At 41.1% G+C, this 27,523-nt stretch overlaps 1 protein-coding gene across 9 annotated transcripts; it reads right to left on the reverse strand.

Annotated features, from left to right (window-relative positions):
* Nucleotides 1-26,049, reverse strand: pecam1b (platelet and endothelial cell adhesion molecule 1b). 9 transcript variants are annotated; one of them, XM_054779188.1, is made up of 16 exons: nt 25,667-26,049; nt 25,552-25,587; nt 22,358-22,654; nt 21,234-21,515; nt 20,887-21,156; nt 20,521-20,793; nt 18,769-19,047; nt 17,145-17,423; nt 16,472-16,573; nt 16,326-16,356; nt 11,364-11,443; nt 6,316-6,369; nt 5,404-5,493; nt 4,965-5,021; nt 3,773-3,795; nt 1-262 (listed from the first exon to the last, which is right to left on the reverse strand). In XM_054779188.1, the coding sequence occupies exons 1-16, from the start codon at nt 25,710-25,712 to the stop codon at nt 161-163; spliced, it is 2,301 nt and encodes a 766-aa protein (XP_054635163.1). In that variant the 5' UTR covers nt 25,713-26,049; the 3' UTR covers nt 1-160. The 9 variants fall into 9 exon arrangements, 7 of the variants coding, with proteins under 7 accessions (XP_054635163.1, XP_054635164.1, XP_054635165.1 ...); XM_054779189.1 differs by having other exon boundaries at nt 6,320-6,369; nt 25,667-26,048; XM_054779190.1 differs by lacking the exons at nt 11,364-11,443; nt 16,326-16,356 and having other exon boundaries at nt 25,667-26,044.
* Nucleotides 26,050-27,523: the final 1,474 nt, after the last annotated feature.

Here is a 27,523-nt window from a genome sequence, read left to right on the forward strand (position 1 = left end):
TACGTACAGCAATGATGTGCTTTTATTACAATTTAAAAAATATTTACAGTAATCACTGATGTAACTGATAGAAAAGTAAGCGTGCGCTACTACAGGAGGGTGTGCAAGGCTTGTGGGTGCAAGTGGAAACAGAACAGCATGTGATGAAGATCCACTGATGCTAATCCACTGGAACTGGCACGTCCTGGCAGTGGTTGAGTTCTGGCTGACAATGATTCATCTTAGCTTGTTCACCATTCAGATCAGCGTACTCCACGGAACCCTGCACATACACAAACAACACTGCACTCATTGGCCTCTGAAGCCGTTAAAATGATACATATTTGGTCATTATTTGTGAAAAATGAGGACATTTTTGCTTCAAACACTTTTAGTTTGTGTTAGATTCCCCTGTTTTTTTTTTTTTATTTTTATGACAGGTGTTATACAGCAATACATTTGTTAAGCCCTGTACATCGGATTGGTCTGAGTGGGGTTCATCAACGCCATGTAAGGACATACATGGTGGAGCCAGAAACAAAAACAATGTGAGTATGCTGCCTGAGATGGGCCTTGAGCTCATTTCAATGAGGCACAGTGCTTATCGTGGGGGCCGATAAGGAAGGAAGCCACAGCCCAAATGGCTTTGTTCTTGTCTGGAAACTCTGATGGCGGTTTCCCCCTCGCTGTGGATCATCAGCCTGCTGAGGCTCATTGAAACTGGGAGGGTCTGAGGCAAGCCAAGCATTTTTATGTCATAGTTGTCGTAGTAGTGTGATGATTGCAACGCTTGATGAGATGTTTCACACTAATCTTGTGTCTCAAGTGGAATACTATACACTATACAGTGTATCCTGTGTACTTAAGTTTGTTGAGTGTGCAAATGTTGATTGCGTCGTGCTATCCCAAATCCACAACTCTCGTTGCGCACTTACCGGAAAATTGACTCACTTCTTCTTCTCTCCTTTTTAATGGTGAATTGCAACCACATGAGTTAATCCCTACTCTCGATGGCAACTACAGTATTGAGGTGGAACTCTCCAGCGCTGCACACTCACCATTTTGACCGTTGTGAGTGCAACATCCAGGTAGTCATAGTGCGCTGCATTTTACCGCCCTCATGCACTGACAAGACTAAGCCTAAGTATGTAAGTTTGCCAAGTGAGACACAGCCAGAAAAGGTGATAAGTTTGACCTTTGCCATTTGTGGGGGAGACGTTCCAAGACCACCCGCGAAAGGCCCATAAGATGTCTATTTTTGACATTTTAATCAAAGCTGGGCCATGCTGCTATGTCTAGAACGTCAATTTGCTTGAGCTAGCGGCCGTCTGGAGTCCCTGCAGCATAAGAGTTGCGCAATGTGTGGTAAACAATGAATAATAGGAGTGTAAAGGTGACCATGGGGGTGTTATTTCATGTCTACAGAGCTCTAATAATTTTAACAACCGTATTTAGAAAGTTAAAAACAGGTTTTGTATGCTCTATGAAAATATTCCATTTATTAATATTAATATTGCAGAAATTCATTTATCCGCTATAAACAAGGCAAGACTGTATTTGTATTTTTCATCATTTAGCCATGTTTATGCTTGAAAATGCTTAATTTAGGCCAAAAATGAGTAACATTTGCTTAAATATTCAGAATTTTGGACGAAAAATAAGCCGCAGTCAACCACGAAACAGATGATTTATTAAATAATATATTTTGGAAAACCGTGATCGAATTAAGCCGCGAAATTCGAAGCACGATGTGGGGAGGGACGACTGCATTACTGATATACAACCCGCAAGGCATGCTGGGAAGCTCGCACACATGCATACAAAAGTGCAGTTTTCCTTTTAGGTGCAGTTTGAATTTGAGGTGGAGCAAAATAACACGGTGTGCCAGCACAAAACAAGTTTCATGATCACTTCAGGAATAGTACGTTTTTATCCGCAAATTCAAATATATATTTAAAAAAAAGTATGTGTAAAGGTTTTCAGTACATGTTCTATCTTTTGGGGAGTCAAATCAGAGCATTTGCACGTGCACCTGGATGACAAGTGAAAAAAGAAGTTCAAAATCAAGTGAGTGCAGTTTCTCTGATTCAACACTAGTTTAATAATAATAGGAGGACCATTTGTCTGGAGAACACCACTCTGCCTGTGCCAAAAGATTGAACTGGGTACCAAACAGTACCGTCATACTGTACCTGGTAGTCCTCATTGTGGGCAGAATTTCCCCATGTAACACGTGAGATTTTGCTTGATGACACACTGTCTGCCACTACTTTTCGCATCCTCCTCATCCTCTTGGTGTTAAGTATTTTTACCTTTTGTGATGCATTGTTTTATCCCTTAGCCCAATGGTCCCCAACCCCCGGACCGCGGCCCGGTACCAGGCCGTGAGTCATTTGGTACCGGGCCGCACAGAAAGAAAAAAATAATTTTTCAATTTTCATTTTTTTTAATGTTTTATTTTGAAAATTGGCCGGATTCTCTCTCTTACATCCGTCTCACTTGACGCACGTCCATTGTGCGTGTGCTAACTTTATCTCATATGCCGCACAGATCGACTACTACTGTATTTTTACCATTTTTCTTTCACCTCATATTTGGTGTCAAATGCTGATACTATGTGGGAATGCATAAAGGTAAGTTTTCATGACTTATTGAGTGCTAATGTGCACATTTGTCTCAAGTTAATTCATGCTAGCACACTGCCTTTGACCACACACGTCAAACAGCGATGTAATAATCTCTCTGGAAAAACTCCAGGGTTGAACTGTTGTATGGTGGGTCGGCATTCATTTTGTGCTTTTAATTTGATGTTATTCATGTCTTAGTTTTACACAATACATAAGAAATAAGATAAATTAGATCGCTATAATGTACAACCAGTGCCCTAACCCATATGTGCTACGCCTTTTGTTTGGACTCGTTCCCATGAGCCCCTATTTTTGCTGTTACCAAATCCGCCTTGCATCTTGTTTTGCTGTGTTTATACTGTATTTAAGAAATGTAACAGTGTTGTGTTTGACGTTGAAATTTAGCTTGAGCGAAGTAGCAAAAAAGAGATGATGAAACAAGTAGGACAAGAGGAATAGTGAAGAGCAGGGATGCTCCGATCAGGGTTTTATGCTGCCAGGTCCGATCATCCAGGATTGAAATCGGCCGATACCGATCACGTGGATTAATTATACATTTTTCAATGTATTTATGATGAGTGCTGTTGGCCAGGGGTGCCGTATAAAAGGGAAAAGGCAGGACAATTCCAAGGTCCCTTGACTGCCAGGGCCCAAAAATGAGGTCATTACTTATAAAATTAAAAGAGATTCGTTAATAAAGGGGGGTTGCAACGTGATTTCTTTTTTTGCGGGACCCAGAATTCCTGGCTGCTCCCCTGCTGCTGGCTGTATGATATGAAAAAAGAAACCATCAAATCACTTGAATTTAGACCAAAACATATTTTACTTACTTTCTGGAGACAACATACATCACTCGTGAAACTTCCCGAGGATGAGACGCCGTTTGACTGATGATCACACAGCAGACATGATTGCTTTTGTTTTGAAGGAAAGCGGGAGGACCCCACTGCCCAAGATGTTAGTTAGGACAAGACGCTACACTGCACGAAAGGGTCGCTGCGGGCTGCAATAGTGCTAGCCACAGGTGACCTGCTTTTGTGATCGGCGCAGAACGGCATTTATCAGCACATGCCGAGCATGCGATTTCTTTTTACGGACATCGGCCGACACTGATCGTTGGCCTTTCTATCGGAGCATCCCTCGTAAGGAGTAAGGAGCATACTCACATAATCGTGACGGTCAGCAGCGCCTGCAGAGAAAAGGGTGATAGGTGTTTACTCATTGTGTGACATCAGAGGTACTCATGAGTCATGTGACGGTGATGCAGCCGACCGTGCTGACTCGCTCATGTTTGACCGCAAAAAGCGAACAAGGCACCATTAGCTTCTATGACTGTCATTGGAATCCACATTCTTACAAGAATGCACAATTCTTTAGTCACTTGTTGGACAGGAAGTCTTAGGACACAGAGGGTTGCCTGACAGACATATCCAGCGTCTGGCTGCTTTTCCAATAACAGGAAGTTTCTGCCAGGAGTAACAGGATGTGATCATTTTAGTCCGTTTGGGTACGTTTGTCCTCGTTCAACTTCTCATCGTTTGCCTATTTATCACCTTTGAACTACAGTACACTGCTCATTACATTATTACTTTGACATATTTCAATTATTGTCGTTTTATCACCTAATGTAAATTTATATTTTGCTGTGTGATGCATTTTTTGTTTTGTTTATTTGTTTTTGGATCCCCATTAGCAGTGGTTGCTGCTGGAATCCTGCAATCGGCCATAAAAACGACAAATTACATCACCTTACGTTGCCATAACATTACGAATTAAAATAAAAAAATCCCACCTGCGGAATTTGTATCACACCATGTTCAGAAAGGTCAAATACAGTTAAATACAATATAAACTGATTCATGAGAAATCTTATTGAGCTAGTTTGCATCCATCTTCTGGATACTATACTGTATCCTATGGACGCATCAAAGAACAACAACTAAACTATAGAAATATTATAATATAGATTATAACTATATAAGTAAATATTTTCTTATTTATAATTTATTGTATTCATTTTAATATATTTTATTCATATAATAAAATGTATTTTAATTTATTATTAATTTATATGATGGAAAACATATTTATTTTGTTCAATGATGTATTTTATCAGATGTTTTAAATCATTACATGTGTCAAATATTTAATCCATGGTTATTTAATGAAATTATTAAATAATTTAATTAAACTTTTTGTTTTTTTAATAGTGTATGTACTGTATATTATATTGGGATCGCACTCAAAATCATTCAGTTGTCAAGTTTAATTTAATTTCGAAGGCTTTTTAACTTGCAGTAGTTTGCAACAAACCAACAAAACACTCCGAGCAATGACCTTGAACAATGTTCAACTCACCAAGTGCGGAGTTCTGGAGTTCGCTGTAAACTGTTTCCGTGCCTTTTCTCGGTGGAGCTGCTCATGCAAAAATCAACACATTTAGACATCAAAAGGCAACACGGTCCAAACAGGCGGTGTTGAACGTGCATAATTATATCATGAACACAAAGTCAAAAATAGACACTCAACAATGTCGAGCTCACAAGACATGAATGCAGAAAGAAAGCAGCTGAGCAATTAGCTCAACCCTTCCTGTTTATAGCATCTTAACAGTCCTGGAAGTCCCAGCAGTTATCCCACAGTGACTACCTGGAGATGTCTCGATTAGGGGTAATTAGGCCCCTCCCAGGAAGCGTTGCTCTCTTATCAACTAAGGGAATGTTAGCAAATGTTTGTGAGAAGGAGACATTATAAAGGGAGGGGTGGACTGTGCAGAGTGGTGGGGTGGACTCATTACCTCTGGAGTGGTCTGCTTGCTGAGGATGCACCACTTCGGTGTACTCCACGTCAGGCTCATTGGACACCATGCTGCTCTCCTCGTCATTGGCTGCATTGGGAACACGGGGACAGGTCAACACGCTCAACCAGCCGCACTTCTTTCATGAAGCTGCATCAGCAATGTTCTTTCTACGGGTACATGTGTCTGTACCGTATACAGTATAGCCCTAATTGCCCCAAATCTATACAGCAGATCCCTGCTTTTCTCGGGGGTTACGTCCAGTGAATGGAAAAAATACGTGAGCAGCTGAGATAATAGATGTTGTCAATCACAGAGGTCAGACGTTCCTTGTAGCTGGTCAGCAGGGTTGCACACATCTCAGGAGGGATTGTGGTCGGAGAAACATCCCCAAAGCACTTCTTTGTTTTACTGCCTCACAAAGAGGCCAAAGAGCTCTATTTTCATCTCACGTGACCACTTCGCATTCTCCCAAGCCTTGTCTGAGTCACTCAGGTGTTGATTGTCGAACTTCAGAAGGGTCTGCACACGTCTTCTTGAGCGGGGGGATCTTGCGGGCACTGCGGGATCTCAATCCATTATGGCACGGTGTGTTATTAATGCTTTTCTTGATGCTCCGTTGACATCATCAACCAGCTCCAGCCTTGTAATTCTGGGCTGATCATCATCATCCTTACCCCGTCAGCTGATATCTTTTTTTCCTTTTTAAATTGAGAATGATATGCCAATATAAGGTTTTTCCTTTTTGTTTTTGTTTGTGTTGTTTTACTGGGCACGATGAGTGGTCTTGACATCCATTGCGGATTTTATTTGAATAAAGGACAGTCAGTTCACAACGTATAAAAGCATTGGTCGCTTCAAGTGCATAAAGTCCTCCGGGCTTTAACGGTGGTAGTGGTGTGACGTGCTTACCTGCCTGAGGTGGTCGCTCACTCCACACACTGATGTCCACCCTGTCCACCTTCCCTGTGTGGGAAAACACATGCACACAGTGAGACACAGTCACCTAAACATATCCAATGTACAACAGTTGGACTGAATACATGCCGCAGGGAGAACATATAAAGACACATGACAGCAGGTACCGTAATTAAGCTTTCCAATGACACAGGTGTAAACATGAAATGATTATTTGTGAAGCGTTCATCATCTCGTCAATGTGAACAAAAGCCTGCGGGGATTCATTTGTTAGCATGAAGGCAAAGTGACAAAATGTGTGTGTGTGTTTAACAATAACAAAAACTATTAGTACTACAGTGTTCCCTCGCTACACGGCGGTTCACCTTTCACGGATTAGCAGATTTTTTAAAGCGCAATTTTAGCTTTTTTTTAACACCGTATGAACGCGCATTGTGTTGTGTGTCCTTGTGGTGTATTAGAGCGATCTATCGGTGCTCTGTTGTATGTGTCTGTTATTGTGTTTGCTACTGCTACCAGTAGAGGGTGCCAGGACGAAGCACGGTGAGAGGGGTGAATACGCGTGAGTCGCTTCATAATTTCTTGTATCCAACCTAGTAGATTGATCATTAAAATTCTAACGCAATTTGAACTCAGTGTTCAAAATGTGACAAAATGTTAATGCCTGTCTGAGAAGAGTGTATAAAGTGTATTGTGAGGGGTTTTACAGCCTTAAAACATATATAATAACTGTAAACAAATAAAGTTGGCTACTTCACGGATTTCACTTATTGTAGGCTATTTTGGGAACCTATCCCCCGCGACAAACAAGGGACCACTGGACTAAGAACTACTTCTACTTGCTACGATAACTACACTTACTGAACACATTCAACAATAATTAATCAATTAAAAAAAGAACAATAATGAATGATAATGTAAGATGATCGATGAACAGATTTGTAAATTATTACCGACTTTCGGTGAATGATTTTTTTTTTCTGCGGAAATTTTTTTTTTATTTTTGGAGAAAAACAAAGCTTTTGTACCAAAAATGTGCAAATTTGCAGTGCTGCGAATGTTGAATTGCAAATGTCTGGGTGTTTATTGTTGTCATTAAAAATCATCGAAGCAGTGTTAGACAGTGTCTTAGCATTTTTGCCAATGTGACAAATACGTCACGTCAGGCTTTTAAGGCTAAAACACAGACAGCAATATTTTCTAGCGTGTTTTATATTCATTAATTCAAGATCCACTTTATATGCTGCTTAATCCTCATTAGAGTCGCGGGGGTATGCTGGAGTCTATCCCAGCCGACTTTGGGCGAGAGGCAAGGTACACCTTGGACTGGTCCCCAGGGCACATATTCATACGTATGGACAATTTGGAGTCGCTAATTAACCTGACATGCATATTTTTTGAATGCGGCAGCACCTGGAGAAAACCCACACGCACAGGGAGAACATGCAGACTTCACACAGAGATGTCCAATGGAGATTCGAACCCACATCCTCGAGATGACCTGACTGTGTGGCCAACATGCTAACCACAAGGCCCCCATGCGGTCCAATAGTAGAAACAGTTGAATTGTAATAGTTGAATTGTTGAATTGTTGAATTGTTGAATTGTAATTGTAATTGTAATAAACAGTTGAATTGTAATTGTCATGTGACTGTCATGTGACACTCACATGACTGTCACATGACAACCCCTCCAAAATGTTAGGGATTTCATGAGCGAAAGTCATTTAAAGTGTTGTTTACGAGTTAAATCTTCTTCCTTACAATCTGTTGTGGTCCAAACATCTGCATTGCTTTTTCCCAGCTGGTAATGTAATCTCATACATCTTCAACAAAGCTTGGGGGATTAATTTCCTCTGCACGTTACGCAAATTCAAACCGACAAAGCCTGCTTTGTGTCAACGTCGGATGCTTCTGGCAGACCCCATTGTTTCATTTCACAAAGGAAGTTGCTGTTGTGCATTCCTTTTTGGGATATTTAGTGTTAGGTTTGCTGGTATTCCTGTTTTGGTGCAAGTGCGTATGATAGTACAGACCACAGTGTCGGCCTGCAGCTTGATTTTTTTTAGCGGCCCTCGGTATATCGACAAAATAAAATGTATTCATTATTAATGAGATACATTGTTAGATATTACACTATATACTTTTGACACTTTACCAAGTACCACTTTACCAAGCTAAGAAATGAATGTTTTGTTCACATAGTTTTGCATCTATTCACCTACATTGGATTGGTTTTAGCAACTTGAATTTACAAAATGTCAGACGCAGTATCTGCAGCAAAATGAATGGTGATGACACACTTCTAAATAGAAACATTTTTTTTATTCTAAGAAGATCTGAGCAAGTCAAGGAATCAACCAAATTATATACACACATTTCCTACAATGGTGATAAAATGCATGTGCAAATCCAACAACGATGCACAGACATCCAAAACATGAAACAGCGGACACACATGCAAACAAAGAAGGACAGGACAACGACAGTGATGTTAAATTAAAACACAAAACAAAGACCATCTAGATTGCAGGGGGAGGGGAGAGGGAGCAGCAGGAGGCGAGTTATTTCGTTAGTTTCCTTTTCCGGTGTTGTTTGAAACGCTGTATTTTCTTAACAGAAAGACTCCCCGTCCCTTGCAAAGCAGGGTATCTCTACACTGTGGCTGGAATACTGAAGCTGCTCCTGTTGCTGATGTCAGTGGGAAGCGACACGGCGCTAGCTCGTGTCCCATTGGTCGCCCTCCCCTCCATGCCATCATAGCGTGGCACTCCGCCTGGAACAAGATCATAATGGGCGCTCTAAGCAACACTTTGGTAAGTCAATCATGTTTATCCGCTTGCAGAGACACCTGCCTGCAGGAAATTTAGTTACCGCAGGAATACACCAAGAGACAATGTACAACTTGTCCCAAAAGTCTGGACACATATTGCATAGATTATGTCCATAATGTCCCTTTGCAGTTTCACAAATTTATTAACACAATCAAATGAATAGAACAAATCTGATTAACATATCTCATCAATTGCTTTTGTCATATTTTTCTAGTTGTAAAGAGACTTCGCGGACACCCTGTAGAATTATTTGAAAAAATATATACCTTAATTTCCGGTGTATAACCCGCTACTTTTTTCTTAAACTTTTCTTGAACCCTGCTGCTTATACAGCTGTGCGGCTAATACAAGGCTAAATTCTAATCTTGTGACATCTCACTCGCGAGCCAATCACGAGCTATCAATGCACTCACGACAAGCTTGCCAACCCATTGGAAATGGCAGGAGGTCATTATTTATTTATTATTTATTTATTTATTATTTAACAGTATAACAATGTAACAGCCTGAATCATGTTGTCATCTTACAAAGAACACTAAACTCTTCACACAGCAACTTAACACTCAAAAGATATACCTGAGAAATATACAAACATGTACCAATAAAAAAACAACTCTTTTAAAATGTTCCCATAATGCATTGAATCTGAGCAATGCCTTCATTGGTGACTACAATGAATGGCATCCATCCATCCATCCATCCATCCATCCATCCATTTTCTATGTCGCTTGTCCTTCAATGAAATGCTTTACTCAGACGAAATGCATTAAGGGAAAACTTTTTTAAAAGTACGGTGTTTTTTCAAGTCGTATTGTTACATGTTTGTATATTTATTAGGTCGATCTTTTGAGTGTTAAGTTGCTGTGTGATGAGTTTAGTGTTCTTTGTAAGATGACCCCGTATATTGAGTAATGACCTCCTACAATTTCCAATGGGTTGACAAGCTCGTTGTGAGTTTTTTCAAAGCTCATGATTGGCTCCTGTTAAATAAAGAGCTGCCTGGTCCTCACGGACTCGTGCGCACCATAATATGCCATTTTATAACGTGGACATGTGCTGGCTTATAGTCCGGTGTGGCTTATATATTTACAAATCAGTTTTTTCCCCTACATTTAGTGGGTGCGGCTTATACACTGGAATTTATGGTATACATATTTTAATGGAATATACACAATATAAGTTAACAATATCATATAAAAATTTTCTTCTTTTGAATTCAATTGGTTAATTTCCAACATATTTGTATTTTATGTAAATGCTGTCTTTATTATTAGATGTATTATATATAATAGATTTTGATGTGTTTAGTTTTTTAAATAATTTATTTATTATTCATTAACTAAATGAAATGTATTAGGTATGACTCAATACTACTATTTCAAGATTAATACTGATACAGCGATGCTGTATATCTGCTGATACCGATACCTACTTTTCTCATGAGAGTAATCGATATGGATGCATGTACTTTGCTTAATAGACTAGTACAAACCACGTTCAAACTGTGTAAGGAATGTTCTGCTCCCCTCAAGGAAGAAATTATATTGCCCACAACATGACTCAAGCTCTGCAATAGTGCACATTTTTATTTAAACCTTCAACCCCCCCCAAAAAACAGTGAAAGTTTAAATGCGAGTCTGAAAACAAATCTATAAGGAATTCCGATGTGCATCCAGAACACAACGAGCTACTTCACATTCAGTGTGGCTTATAAGTCAATGTGCTGCATTTATGGGCACGTAGCACAACGTTAAATAGAGCATTTACATCATATTTTGTGCTTTTGGATGGGATTGGAGGGGTTATATACAATATATATTTTGTCTGATATCAAAACCAGTCAATTTGTTCAGGACTGATGCTAAATATTGGATCAGAGCATCGTTGGAATGTATGTAGATTTTGTGTGTATATTGCATGTCCAGACTTTAGGGACACCCTGTGCATTGAAAATGTCAGGGACGACACACTCTGGCGTGACACTGAGCATGACATCAACAACAAAACAGACGGTTGCACTTAAAAGTTGGTGAACTTACAACAACATGACCCCGGCATGCATATTAGAACATGGATGATGGAGTGAGGATGGATCGCGATGGCTACCACACACATCATGCTATGAAAGGACTTATGGTTGTAACAATGACCGATGAAGACAGGCAGTGGAACACAGGAAAACAGTAAAAAACACAACAAAAGCAGCTACCTGGGGCTTCGTTATAGACCTCTGTGTCACGGGTTAGACTCACTGTTAAAGAGTCATCTGATTTAGGGCTTGAAGGCTTTCTGAGAAACGGTGAGAAAAAAGTCAACGGAAAGAACTCTAATAGCTTAAAGTCTTCCAAATAAAAGTCTGACGACCACAAGTGTACATGAGATTTTACATGTTGTAGCCCGTTGAGGAGGAAAGTAGTTTGTTTCAACGTGAACGCACTTTCCCAAAGATCCAAAGCGGTTTTTATACCGTGGGGCATGAATGTCTTAAGAAATTTGGAAGCTTTACCGACTTATTTGAACGTTTTTACCAGGACGGAATGACAATACGACATACATCTTCAACGATTTTTAAAAGCAAGAATTGAAAAAACAAGGCGGAATAAGAATGTAGAATTACTTCGGCTTCAGTGGTTCATTGAAACACACTGACACATGTCACCAGCGCGTGATGCTGGGAACACAGAGGCAGGTTGGAGTGCAAGGTTTATAGTGTGCATAAGCACTTCATGTGCGGTTCCAATCCTGCCTCGCACCCCCACATTACGTGTATTATCACTCAAAGTAGCCATGCCACAGTACACAGTCACATTATTGGCTCCTGGATGACCTGCTCCCACGAGACGGCTTTTCTTTAAATGAGCAACTTTTAATCTCCTTAAAACACAAAAAGCATAAACTATAAACAAAATATAAATATATATATAAATACATTGGATTCAATAGAGAATTATCTATAAAGACAGGTGCTTTTAACCTCTTCAACATTGGGCTTGAGAGGCTTGCTTGAAAAACATAAAAAAAAAAATAACATTTTTGTGTGTATGTACAAGGTCGACGTGGATGATCTTAGTATGACAGTCAAGAATGACTGATGGTTACTTTAGATGCGAAAATGTGCAATATCTAGAGTAAATGAATGCTCGTTCCGTCTGTTTTAGCGGTAGAGGAATGCTTGCGCTAAGTTTGTTACTTTAGTGTTTTGTTTATGAAATGATTCATGACCCGTGCTGGTCTCAGACTGCTTGTTTGCTTTCGGCGTTCACCCATTGAAGTAGTATTTGTAGTTTAAATTGTCTTCTGTTTTCCTAAAATTGGTTTGGTTGAGCTTTTAGCTGACATTCTTCTGGTTACATGGATGCGTAGCACGTGTATATTTACAGTATACATGCTTCAAACAGCAGTTACCAAAGCAACCACTGAGTCTGGCGCTTTTAAAAGTAACTTTTCTCCTGGCGGTCCCAATCCATGTGTGGTCACCATGGCAGTAAAATCTCTCGCTTTCTCTCTCTCTCATTTGGCTCAAACATGTAAAACATCAACACACAAAGTACACACAAAACTAGTGTTGAGATATTGGCTGATCTTATCACAGTTAGACAGCTCAAAGTACGCTTCTGGTTGCCTGAAGAGCAGACATACAGTATAGCCATTATTTTCATCTACAAAGACACCAAATATAGTCTGGCCCTTTTTACGCTCTAAAAAAGGGTGTGGTACACTATCTGGACAAAAGTATTGAGACACATCTATGATAAGTCATTCGTTCACCGTGGTTTAGGGTCAACTCTTTACAGTAGTTTCCCCCGAATCTTTATGATTATCCGTCTATCCAGTCATTTTCTTCAGCACTTGTTGCCTTTAAAGTCACAGGTGAGCTGGACACCCTGGACAGGTCACCTGTCTACCATGTACAAATAACCATTCCAACACATATTCACACACATTCACACACCTATGGACAATGAAAAGCAGGGGTGACAAATCAAAGGATGCGGGGACATTTTGATATTTTAATTTGGTAAAAAAAAAAGGATAAAATACAATTTCTATATTTAAAGGCAACAGTTTGTGTCATCTTTGTGTTTTTACAAGTGACAGCATATTATAATTACTGTTATTACTACAGTGGAACCCATTTAAGTCGACATTATTTGGATTGGCTCACGTCACTGGCTCAACATAAGCGGTTGTTGACATAAGCAGTTGTCGACATAACCAAAACTACACACTGCGTGCACTTTTACCTGTGATTTTAGCCAGACATGTAAGGAAAAGGGGTGATGAGAACGATTTTTTGAACCTAGGGCAGTTTGTGCAAAATTTGTGCAAAATTTAAACGTGTGCATTTTGTCAGCTGCAGAAAGGACGATGAAAGAACGGCTGAAAAGTCTCCCGCCAAAGACGAAAGTACCTGTGGTCCAAAGCTTTCCTGTTGCCGCTCCCACCCTTCTTCCTTTGTTTTATTGATTCTGACATCACCACAAATCTGCTTTTGCAGCAACGCATGAGCAATTATGATGAAGTTAACAATACTACAACGCATCAACATAAACTGATCATTTTTCATGGAGCTGACCCCTTTAGGTCTTACATTTTATGTTGACAAAAGTGGTGGACCATAGTGGTGTAAGCCGCCTGATCCTGCCGCCCCACGTTCCGCCCAAGCTCGAACCAGGGTCAGCAGAATGACAGTCAAGAGTACTAGCAATGGAGCTAGAAGCCCGAGCTGTCAACTCTTAGTAGGGTTGGGCATCGAGTCTCGAGTATCGATGGGAACCGGGACTAACATTGCGATTCTCCCAGGGTCGTTCACATTTTTTAAAATTTTGATTCCTAGTTTCGATGCTCACCTCACACATAGCCTTGAACACCAACGAAGAAGAAGCGGCTAAAAAGTTGGGCTTACCATCATAAAAAAAAAAAAAAAAAAAGAGTGATCGGTTGCAACATTTGCAAAACAATATCATGCAAAAGAGGGTCAACGTGATTGAAGACCTCCGGATTGACGGTGTGGAAATAACACCGATACCTCGTCTTTGAGGCGCTACGTCGGACTTCCTACAAGCAGCCAGAATGAGGGAAGTCAAACAATAAATGACGACTGATGTGCTGATGTGGAAGGTTGGGATAATAAAGGACGTGAGATACGGCCCTAGGAGGTAAGTTTATTCCTGTGCACAGCCAGGCAAGACACCTTCGCAACCCGCACAACACACTTCTGGCCTTCAAAATAAGAGCTCCATCGGCTACATCCTGTTTACTTATAACAAAATATAGGTGTCTTAAAAAATAGCTGACACCAACATTGAGGCAGCAAACAAAGTATACCAGTGCTGAGTGACAACATTAGCCCGTGCACTTGTCATAGATAAATCCTTTACAGCTTGTTGGATTGTGCATGTTTAAGTGGCTGCAGCATCAACACTCACTCACAACACATAAACAGCAAATGCGGAAATGTTTTTTTCATTCGCTTTTCAAAAGTAAACATCTTTTGTGTACTCTCGTAGAAAGAAACTTCATCACAATTATGCTGAAGTTAAATGTTTGGTATTTATACACTGGTTGAAAATCGCCCTGTGAGAAATTCATAGTAAAGTTGATTAAAAAAAAAGTTCATATCATTCAACAATTCATGGAGAAGTTGGGACAATTCATCAAAAAAAAGAACTCTGGTTAGCGCCCTCATTTAAACCACGTAAACTTTGATGACCCTTAGATAGATTACTAGAATCGTTAAGAACCGGAATCGAAACGAGGATTCGGAATTGGAAACAGAATTGTTCAAATTCAAACGATGCCCAACCCAACTCTTAATGCGTCAGGGAATGAGGTTTATCGGCATACTCTAGCACAGCTGGCATCCGTTACACATGTACTGAATGTCAACGTCGACTTCAGCAGGCACTTTTTAGCAATAAAAAAACACGGTGGACCGGGACTTGATGAGTCGGTTGACACAAACGGGCTCTTGACATAAACGGCTTCCACTGTATCAAAGTTTCAACCTTTTCTCCTTGCATTACGCCAATTGTTTTTTAAAAGCAAATTCTACAAAATGTAGTTACAAACCACACTTTGGACACCCCTGACTTAGAATCTCCATTTAGCCTAACGTGTTTGGGCTGTGGGAGGGAAGACGCCAGACTACCCGGAGAAAACCCATGCAAGCATGGGGAGAACATGCAGACTTCCAATAGAGACTCCTGACCGTGAGGCTGACATGCTAACCAGCACTCAACCTCATCAAACGCCTTCATGGATAAACTAGACGGGATTGTGAGTCAGCACGTTCAATGTGAGAAGACATCCCACAGCCACACGTCAACATTTTTGAGCCCCAACATAAAGGAGCTTGGTTCTATATTTCGTTAGATCTTGTAGTTGTCCCAGTACTTTTGTTCAAGTAGCACACACAACACAGCACACATTTAGATTGGGTCTTAATGTTTTCTTGGTGTTCTCGTGCCTGCAGTCAGAGCTGTTCACTTGGGATAGGGTCACCAAAAACAGATGCCATGTCTCAAATGCAATACTTCCTTAAGTATACTTCAATAAGTGTACTGTGCACACCGTGAGTGTGTCTCCATTCGCGCTCTTCCTTACTTACACCTGACATTAACAGGCGAAGACAAACAGTAATGGATTTGGGACAGCGCTACACTCAGGAACTAAGTACACAGTGTACTCATCGAATTGTACTTATGGAAGTATTCCATCTTAAATAGAACTTGTGTCTCAATTTGTGCAATTCCACTTAGACTTTTGAGCGCATGAGTGCGTTCACACAGAGAAGTATGACAAAATGCAGTGCGCTCTCAGTACCCCAATGTTGCACCAAAAATGCGGAGTGATGGACACTTGCCCCCCTCAATGGTCACCATCTTGGGTACGTAGCGGAAAGAAAGGGACTAACTCGAATGTTTGCAATTCACCTTTAAAAAGGAGTGGAGTGCAACATCCAGGTATTGAGAGTGCGCTGCATTTTGCTGTACGTCTCAGTGGGAGCGCACTCGTGCACTGAAAAGGCCGAGTGTAAGTACTGACGTGTGTGAATTGAAAGACATCCAGAGCCTCATCCCAGCCATCTAACACTGCGCATACACTGCGACTAACGCAGCTACACATCATCCGTTACATTAAGAGGAAGCAAGTAGTGGCGCCAACTCACACTGACAATTCAGCAGCAGCCTCCCTTTTGCCTACAATAAAAGAGGAGAGGTGAGAGTAGCAGGAGGATGCGGGCGGGAGAAGGTTGCGTCACAAGAAGTCAAACTAAGGAGGTGTGAGTTTCTGGAAGAGCGTAGGTCTCTCTACCTCTCTTGGACCTGAAGCACAGCACACACACCACCACCAGCACCGACACCACCAGCAGACAGAAGCCAACGATCAGCGCTTTCTTCCACAAGGCCAGGCGCACTGCAGAAACAGCCACAGTGAGAACAAAGTCAAGACAACGTACAGTAAAGCCCCTGGTCCACTGCAGGAACTTTAACCCAGGACTAGGCATGTTTGGGCCCGCGAACTGGGCCTGAAATGACGTTCCTGGATATTTTGGAGGAACAAACCAATCGCTACTTTGAGCTGGTCAAATGCAAAGCACAATCGGCCACAGAACCCTTTTAGGTCCAGGAACCATAGTTACATTTGGCCGAAAAGGAATATACGGTGTGCAGTCAATCAACATATGAAATCAATTTGCTTGTGGGTGAATTGTAATTAAATGCATACTTTTGTGTTTCGTAGTTGGATGGCTCATGCGGCGATGAAAGGTAGAAAAGTCAAAACTGAGAGGGAGTGCAGGGTTGAAAAAAATAACAACTACATTTTCCACATCTAAAGTGTTGACTGCAGATTAAGTCAATGAATGAAACAATATGAAATTAGGTAAGAAAACAAATCAAGAAATATAGTTTTGTGTTTTGACCAACCAGGTCATTTTCTGTGGGACGTGTGAATCGTTGTTCATGTAAAGAAACATCACTCTCACCCTCGATGATAACCGGTGCACTGCGGACCACGTTGTTGGCGTAATTGATGGCTTCACAATAGTAGGTACCACCTTGCTCTTTGGACAGCGCTTGGATCTGGTAGTCTGTATTGTTCTTGTCTGAGGTGGTGGTGAAGACTGGCTGATCGTTGCCATCATAGTACCACTTAAAAGTGATGGGTGGGGTGCCTTTAACACCACATACCATGTGGACATGGTCTCCTTCAGCAATTTCTGGCAAGTTGGGGATGACGGTGAGGACGGGATGTGACAAAGGCACTGAGGACAAAGGAAGGGGACATTAAACAAAGGCTCCATTATAGAAGAGAATATACAGCAGTGTTTGGTTCAAAGTGGGAACACCAAACCATACCTAGCAGAATTGATGTACTTTCATTGGGAATCCATGGAGGTGGAACACCCTAGCAGCTAACACCCTAGCAGCTAACACCCTAGCAGGTAACACCCTAGCAGCTAACACACGAGCAGCTAACACCCTAGCAGCTAACACCCTAGCATTCTGTTCATCCAGAAGAACATTTGTGAGGTGAGCGGCCAGTGGTGGAAGACTTCTTTTCTAGTTATGTTGCAGACCATTCACACATATGTTACTCTATATCAAAATTCTTCCAGTATTATTTTTATTTCGCTCTCTTTGTCGACGCTCAACTACTTCCACATTTTTCAACCCATTCAAACCACTTCACCATCACAATGTTCAGCTCATCCCCGCCATGCATTGACACATTCCCAAAAATGACCATATTTTCCAAAACTCCACATTTTTTGCGGCAACATTCCCACAAAAATGAAGGGGACTCAAAGCATTCCAACATGAAAAACACTAATCTCATTCACGAGATTCTGACAAGATTTTTTTCATACGTTTTCCTCGCAGTTAAGCATTTTACATCCGAAAAATTGCCATCAAAATGAATTACATTTTCCCCACATTTGTTAACCCATTCCAGCATTAAAATATTCATGACAAGAATTTTTTACATCCCAAAATTTCCACTTTTCCAAACACAAATTTCATTAGATCTTAAGAACTCCTAATGCTTCCACATTTCCTAACGCATTCAATTCAGTTCTGTGAAGTATTATTTTTTTCCAACAACAGCATAATCAGCTCATTCCAAACATTCAGCTGCTCTATCTGCCACATTCCAAAACTTCAGGGTTTTCATAGAATATTGCATTTTTCATCCGAAAACTTCCAACTGAATGTGATTTTTCCACATTCCTCAACCTACTCAAACCATTCCAGCATCAAAACATTCAGGCTGACGGTTTTCCAATTCCCACAAATCCCGACTTCTCCCATAATTACACATTTTACGTGCAGCATTTTAGTTAATCTCTTCAGCATTCACCCGTACTTTCCGCAAATTTCGACTTTTTCTAGTTTAGTCTAAAAGTGTTTGCCGGGGTTGAGGTTCTGGCTCTTAAGTAGTTCCACATAAACACCCAAGCATGCCTTTATGGAACCTGCTATGCGCACTGGGCCACAGTCATGGCAGTATCAACTACTCGAGCATAACCCCCTCTCCATTCATCTATTACTGTATTTGACTGTGAATGTGGAGTGAAACATACTTATACAGTACTAAAGAATATTTACCAACAACAGCAGCATCCAGTCTTTTGCTGAGTGGAGCCTCCTTCCGACTGTTCTTTGCCTCGCACATGAACTTGTTGATTTCGTCCGGCTGGTCGATGGTGACGGTGAAGAGCGCTTGCTCAAACGGGAGTTTGACACTGGCTGTGCTCAGCTGATCGTACTCCTTAAAAAGGGTGTAGTTTATGGGCAGGCTGCCTATGTCCGACCGACAAAGGACCTTGAAGGGTCTCCCCAGCACCGCCCTTCCAACCACTGCGATCCTTGGCGCTGAGACGGTTACTGAAGTGGACAACCACAACAACATGCTGCTAAATTCAATAAAAAATGGCATGAAATTCAAGCACTATTTTTCCAGTCCCTGTCCTGGATGCTAGCTCATCACACTTTGCTATGCGGTGGTGTTGCTATAAAACTATATGGGTTTTTTTCATAGCACACATAGAAATACGTCATATAAAGTCATATAGTCAGTCTTTCAACTAATACGCATTTGTAGTAATTACGTTGCCTTGGTTATTTACAATGAAGCCCAATTCTACTATTCGTAGCTGAGCCATAGTTTGAGTAGTGCACTGTAAATTGTTGCGTGCCAATGAGTACTCTGCATTTTCATGTGGTTTCTTCTCCGTGGAAATGCCACAAGAAAGAGGAGAGATATTAATGAAGGAATATCTGCTGATTTAATTAAGTTTTTAATCAAGTGTCTAAAAATGCAGGAATATCCAGCGTTTGAAATGTATAATTTACGGTCGATTAGAGTGGTCAAGATCAGGCGACCTCCGTTGGGAGGAATTCAGGGGGAGGTGCAGCAGCTTGAGAAAAGAAACCAAGAAAAAACATCTTTTTACAAACCTTTGAAGTTCACTTCAGTTATGTTCAAAGGCAAAATGAATTGATTTTTAGTTCTGACGTTGAGGAAGTAAAGAGTCTGAGGTGAGCAGAACACACCACAAAAAAAGGGGTGGATGGGGAAGGGGGGGGGGGGGTTGAACTAGTGAGGCAGGCACAATAATAATAACATAATAATCATAATTATTGGGGCCATAAACCACGACAAACTAAAGCTCACCACCCAACTTCGCTTCCTGCCCGCCACTAAGGTCCCCCAGGGAATACATTTACTGTGACACACACAAGCAGGTCTTTCATTGATGTCTTAAATGGCTTATTTACTCCTATGTCTACAATATTGGGCAATACGAGTGTAAAGCCATTTAAAACCGCCACTGCAATATATTGATGAGACAACAGCCACCGCAGGAAGTACGCTGTCCAGAAAAAAAGAGGGAACTGCTAACGTGTGAGTCTGTTATCTCATTTATGTCTTATTTTCTCTGATCATATTTACTATATTGGGTAATACAAATGTAAAGGTGCCTATATTGGTGTTATTTCATGTCTAGCGGACTCTAATAATGTTAAAAACTGTATTTAGAAGATGGTAAACAGGTTTTCTATCCCATCACTTCAAATGTAACCAGCCTGTTTCAAACACAGGACCTTTGGAATAGGAGATGAGAGCGCTGACTGCTGGGCCATAAGACCGGACTGTCAACCCAACGCTCAGTGCAGCTCTCAAGGTCGAGGGAGTGAGGTTTATCAACGTACACGTGCGCAGCCACACTGGCTGACATCCGTTACAAAAATATTCACTTGATTAATATTGAATCCCCCATGGCAGAAATCCACTTATCGTGGTCGGGTTTTTCAATGAAGGAGGGGCGACTGTATGTAAGAAGAGTGCATGCTCACCTTTAGGACGGACCGTCAGTGGTTTGCTGTGCTTGCGGATGCCCTTGGCCTGAGCTGTGCAAGTGTAGTTGAAATCGTAGAGTAGAGCCTTGACAAAAAAGACCCCAGTGCTCTTTGGGATCACAAGGCTTCCTGGCGGATCTAAACTGTAAGTCAACTTGTCCCTGTGTAGCCTCTCTGAAGCATAGCTGTTACTTCTACAGGTTAGAGTCATGTTGTCCTTTTGAAAGACTTCTCTGGGAAACATGGTCAGAGTGGGCACTGAGAACAGCTCTGTGGAAACAATGAAACAGCAGTGACATCAGCAGTGATATCAGCAGTGATATCACTATAGTGTCAACATACAGTATAAATCCAATGGCTTACCGGTGACCGGAACCTTTTTTGTGTCAACCTTGATGACGTTTCCCATTTCCAGTCTGCACTCAAACTCCTCAGAGTCCTTGGCCAATGCGATCATACTGTGGTTGACGTTGGTGTCCCCCCTGCTGAGAAGCTGGGTCCCTCGGCTCAGGTAGAGGCGGACTTGTCCAGAGTTGTACACAGGGTTTCTGATGGTGCACAAGATGTCAAGCCTGTCTCCTTCATAGATATTGTTGTTAGGGAAAATCTCCAAAACCGGCATGATGAAAAGCTCTATGGAAACAAGTTGGACCAACATGGAGAAGACGTCGACATTTTGCAAAGACGAGAACTTTCAAAGTCTGCCTCACCTTTGACTGAAAGTGTGAGCGGTTGACTTTTGTTGGACTTGAAATAGTACGGCGTCACCAGGATGGTGTAGGAACAGGACAGCTTATGGATGCCAACGCTGCTGAAGTGAAGTTTGACCTCTGACAGGTTGGAGTTGACCCGCTCCTCCAGGATCTCCTTGGAGTCGTCGTAGAAGTAGAATATGATAGAACCTGTCTCGCCTGGTGCTGAGCATCTGGCTGTTAGCTCCTCCCCCTCACTGACCACACCCTTGTTAAAATGAAGCTGTGGTGTTGACAGACCTGCAGAATGAAGAAATGTATCAAGTTCGAGGGCTACATAACAGGAAAGCAACAGTACTACTTCACTGTCTGACGTGACTTCAAAAACTAAAATTGGAATTTACCATAAAACCTCCAAACTAAGACAAAATAAAGGTTATCTAGCAGACACAGAATGAAGATCAACAACTGTGCTGATTCTTTTTCCTGGTCACAGCTCATGTTTGGCACATGAAAAGACTGTTTGAATGACAGGGCTGATGGCAATCTGCTCCTGGACAGAGAGCTGGCGGAACCAGGAAGTCAGACAGACGCACACAAAGAAATATCTATACCACCACTAGAAGGGTTACGAGACTGTATAACATCAACAGGACGCTAAAAACCTTCATCAGGAACTCAATGAGTTCTCCAAGTCAACTGCACATTGGAGCAACAAATGTGGCACATTCCAAGAAGGTGCTCTGTCCTCGCTGCTGTTCTGCATAGGCCTGAACCCCCTCAGTCAGATCATAACCGAGAGTGGCTTTGGGCATCGGTTCCAAAGTGGAACAACGATCAGCCGCCTCCTCCACATGGATGACATCAAGCTGTGTGCCCAGAATGAGCGTTACATCGACTCACTGATTTGCCTCACAGGAATATGCAGCACTGACATTGGGATGTGACGGTAAATGTGGGAGAATGATATCCAGACGAGGGAAAATGGCAACCATAAGAGCGCTGAGTGTTTATATAATTCCCCACCACATTGTCACGAGAGCACATTACTTGAACAGAAGATGAAATTACAAGACATCGACTCGGAACTAAGTTGAATCATCTTGGCTTAGAATGAGTGGGGACTTTCCAAAATGAGTTACCTGTTACTGTCAGTTTCTTGGTCTCGCTGGTCATGGTCCTGCCTTCGATGTTGATCTTACACTTGTACTTGCCCGTGTTGGACACTCTGGCATCAGGCAGCCGGTACAGGAGGTCGTCTGGGCTGCCGATGGTCTTTGTGTACACTGTGATGCCGTCCTTGTAGATTGTGTACTCGCGACTCAGCGTGTCTGTGCCTGAGCTGCTGACCAGCGCCTGACACCTCACGGTCACGTTGGTGCCCCGCGTCACATCAGAACCGGGCTCAAGAGATATGCTGATGTCTCTTATAGTGAACCCTGTATGGTAAATAATAATTTAAAACATCATTAGATGATTTATTAAGCGAACCTACTCTTAGTTGGATCATTTAACATGACATTTTTGAGCTCGTGCATGCTTTCTCTTGAATCCTGGAAGGAAAAAGAAGGTTAGGTATTGGTCTGTGATCTGGATCACAGAAAAAATCCCCCAACACACGTTTATTAAAAATGTAGATTGAAAAACGTTGCTATTTGCTATTTGACTGTGATGTATTTCTTTGCGTCTACACATATTTTGGAAAGATGTGGCAAAACCAGTCAGTATCTGGTGTGACCACCATTTGCCTCAGAGCATCCCAAACATGCTCAATAGGTGACACCTCACCTTAAGTCTCTGCTTTTCTTTTGATCACAACTGCAAAATAACCCAAAATACAGCCAAAGAAAATTGCAAGTACCAGCATTTTGATAAAGACGGTGATAAACACTATTGAATTCTAGAAATAACTCATGGAAAAACATGAAGGTGGTGTCTGTGTTGATCTCGCTGCCATATTGTGTCTTTGTCAACAATCATGTCTTCAATGAAGGTAAAAGTAACCTTAAAATAGGATTTCTCCCTTTCATTTGCCATTTATACTTGTATGTATTTAGAATTGCAATTGTTTGATGTAAAACTAAAATTGCAAAACCATAGAAACATGTTTTGTGTAAACACATTTGAGACTTGTGGCATAACTGTATTAGTGTACAAAAACTACAGACAAATGCTGATGACATCATAGATGGGCGACAGGGCTGTCTTAGCAGGCTGCTAACAAGGACACTTTGTGATCAGAGTACATTAAGGACAGAGAAAATTTAGGCGTACATTTTCAACTTTAACTGAAAACACGAGGGACGTCCGATATTGGCTTTTTTGCTGATAACTGATATTGCCGATGTTGTCCAACTCTCAATTTCCGATTCCAATATCAACCAATACCGATACAGTGTGTAACATTGCATATGTTTTCTTGAGTAAAATTGTTGTAAAGTAACAATACTCTTAAATGAGTACAGTTGTGTTGGCTACTCCACCCATCTCTGAGTAGATCGTTCATGTATTACATTTTTTTATAAGAATACATTTGTGTTTCTTGTGCCTTGAGTTATGTTACTTTGGAATGATTTAATTTGTTTTAGTTCAAGGGGTATTTTTTAAAATACATGAATTTGCTGATTATTATTTTGATTGATAACTTTCATGTTCTTATTTTATATTCTTATTGCATTAAAACTACTCAATGGGATCAATAAAGCTCTTATCTTAGCCGCATGAGAAGATCAAATACATTGTTTTAGGTGCCGAACTGCTTCCCAAGTATATTAGTGCGTGTGTGAATGTACGAACGAGAGGCATTAACTTTAATTTCTTGGTAGGAAGGCGCTTTACGAAAGTAAGTACATTCATTTCTATTCACTTACAGCGCAGCCTTGCCACATCCAATATGGCGGCGATGCTGACGTAAGGCTCAGCGCTTGATGCGGCGGCGTTACGTGTACGGTTTTGGCAACGGCGCTTCCGGTTTCCGAGCGTGCTTTGCTGTACTGTTGTTGTAAAAGGCTGCTAAGTTACATGTTTAGGGCTCACATAGTTGTAGATTATGGCAGTGCCTTGTCTGTTGTTATCCACCTATTACGTTGTTGTGTGATGTTTTTTATTTAGCTCTTTTTTTTTTTTTTAAAACACTGTGAGTAAGAATGGTACGTGGAATTGTAACCCCCCCCCAGCTGATACTTCAGTTGTGAGCTCTATAATTAGTCTGCTTGCTATGCAAATACAGTAGTTACGTCTTCCTCATAGGCTTGTGAGCAGCATAGTATTAACTACCTGTATATGTTGTTAATGTTGGTATAAGATTAACTACCTGTATATGTTGTTAATGTTGACATAGTATTAACTACCTGTATATGTTGTTAATGTTGACATAGTATTAACTACCTGTATATGTTGTTAATGTTGGCATAGTATTAACTACCTGTATATGTTGTTAATGTTGGCATAGTATTAACTACCTGTATATGTTGTTAATGTTGGTATAGTATTAACTACCTGTATATGTTGTTAATGTTGGTATAGTATTAACTACCTGTATATGTTGTTAATGTTGACATAGTATTAACTACCTGTATATGTTGTTAAAGTTGACGGTAAAAGCGCTATATTTCGGCTTTCAGAACGATACTGATGTAGGCTGATATCGCATTTTTATGTCATCAATTTATCGGACAACCCTAGAAAACACGCTATTTTTGATAACGGTCAAGACTAACAGGCCAGTCAGAGAGAATTGTTCCTTACTGATGGAAAATTTGCATGCAAGGAGCACATTTGCTGGGAAGTCAACTGTTCTTTAACAAACCACCTGTGTCAAATAAGAAAGAAGGCAATAACAAACCCATAAAGGCCTCGGCTGATGAGGACGGAGTCAAATGTTCCATCTGCATGCTAACAAAGACTGTGACACCACTGGCTGACATGTTCTCTCACAGCCTCCTCCTGCAACTGCTCCACCAATCCCAAAGCTCTGATAAAAAGGGATTTATTCTTTTTTGGGGGATGACAACAGATTTGAAGTCGTGCCATCAAGAAAAACCAAAGGAACACGTGTTCTGATAGGTGGACACTCTGCAAGTATACCTGCTAATGGTGAATCTTGCCTTACGTTTGCTGTTTTCGGTTCCTAATTTTGTCTCCTTTGAATGAACCTTCGGTGATCTACTAAACAACGTTTTCCCTGTGACAGAATCTCCTAACGTGGACCCGTCTCATGCAATAGAAGCTCATCCACGTCGGTGTGGTTAAAAGCCTTTTATGGTGGATATGTTATTTTCGAGAATCACGGTCCGTGTTCATAAAACACGCTGCATGTAAGGCGGAATGTGCTTACCCTGCTGTGCGCCCACCCCTCTCCAAAGATGAAAGTCTTGAAGAAGGACAAAAGAGCAACTGATTAGAGACAAATCAATGACCTTCCTCCATCCAGTGAGATGAGTCAGGCTTACAATTGGATGCGAGCATGGAAGTAAGCAGCAGTAGAAAGTAATCCATTCTGTCTGAGGGATCTCCAATGATCCTGCCAATGATCCTGGATCCTGATGGATTTGCGACTTATGGGTGTTGATTTGGATTAAGGATGTGGTTGGGAGGCGGGGTGGCACGAAGGTGGCGCTCTACCTCAGCCACTCAGTGACGAACGGCATCGGTTATCACTTCGAGCAGCCGACGGCTTGGCTTAATTTGACAGGAAGTCAGTGTTGTTTCCTCAGGATGTCCACGCCGGCCCACTCTTTGCTGCTGTGGAATGTTCTCTTGTTCATGTGTGTGTGTGTGTGTCAGTCAGAAAAATGGTGCAGTAGTCAGGCCTTTGACCTCTTTGATTGGTTTGCTTGACTGAACAGGTGAAAGGAACGACAAACGCACACGCACGCACTGCGTAGCAAAATGGTTTCCTGAAGTTTATCAGCTACATAACTTTTCACTGACAGAAATCTGAACCCAGCTCTTACCTGACGGACGTGGACGGGACAGGAGTCCAGTCTTGGAGCCTATGAGCTTCTCATTACTCTTCAGTTTTTCCAGCCTTCATGTGGTCCAGCCTGAACATCCCAGTTACCGCTTACAGACGCTGTTAGAAGTTTATACAGCGGGGAAAAGAAGTACTTGTTCCCCTAATGGTTATGTGAGTTTACCCTCTTACAAAGATGTCATAAAGCTGTCATCATTTGATTCTGAAGGCCCTGAGCAGATTACATTGATAGGTTAGGCCAGCAGAGTAGGCTTTGCTGGCCCTGACTGCACACCACTGGTGTGAGTGTAGGTATGGCCATGTAAAAATAGGGGTACACCGATCATTAAAAAGCCTGACCTGCTGATTCCGATTTTGTCCTTTCCCATTTAATTTGTATTTTTTTTAAATGAACATCGCATACACCTTCTATGTTCCAATTTCATTTTGTTGAAAAGCATTGAACAATACCCGTGAAACAATACTAAATTGTTTGGAAAAAAAAATAAATCTGAGATTTCCAGAATGAAGTTGGAAATTTACGACAAAAAGTAGTAAATTTATAAGAAAAAAAAAAAAAACACTTACGGAAATAAAGTCGTAAATTTACAAGAAAAAAAACATGGAAATTTGCGGGAATAAAGTCGTAAATTTACGAGAAAAAAAGACGGAAATTTGCGGCAAAAAAAAGTTGTAATAGTACCTTTGCCCATGGCAAAAGATCACATAAGTCCCCCCTTTTCATAGCTGTCTCACACAATGCCTGTTATGATGAAGTATTACAATAATCGAAGATTTCGAGAAGAACATTTATCACTTTATTCCTGTAAATGTACAACTTGATTCTTTTTTCATTCTTGTAAATTTACGAGAAAAAAAACTCGGAAATTTTCCGTTTATGTTGCAGGCATTTCCTGAGACAGCTATAACAAGGGGGGACTTATGTGACCTTTGGCCTTGAGCATGTGGAGGGGTCGGGGTTAGGAAGGCGGAAGTGAGAAGGGTTAAACATGCTAATCTGTTTGTGCTCAACTGCTCTCTTTTGCTGCTACGTTATAAATAAAAGTTTACTTCCTTACTGAAGAGCTTTGCTCTATTTTCCCTCTGACACGTATGACACATCATATTATGACTTTATGCTCGAACATTTACCACTTTATTATCGTACATTTTTTTCGCGTAAACTTACGACTCTATTCTTGTAAATTTATGACTTTTTCCCCGTAAATTTACGTCTTTATTTCATAAATTTGCGACTTTATTCTTGTAAATTTATCACTTTATTCTCATGAATTTAGGACTTTTTTCCTCATAATTTTACTACTTTTTTCTCAAAAGTGTAGGACTTTCTTTA

This window comes from Dunckerocampus dactyliophorus, chromosome 6 (genome assembly GCF_027744805.1).
Source record: "Dunckerocampus dactyliophorus isolate RoL2022-P2 chromosome 6, RoL_Ddac_1.1, whole genome shotgun sequence".
In the NCBI taxonomy this organism is placed as follows: domain Eukaryota; kingdom Metazoa; phylum Chordata; class Actinopteri; order Syngnathiformes; family Syngnathidae; genus Dunckerocampus; species Dunckerocampus dactyliophorus.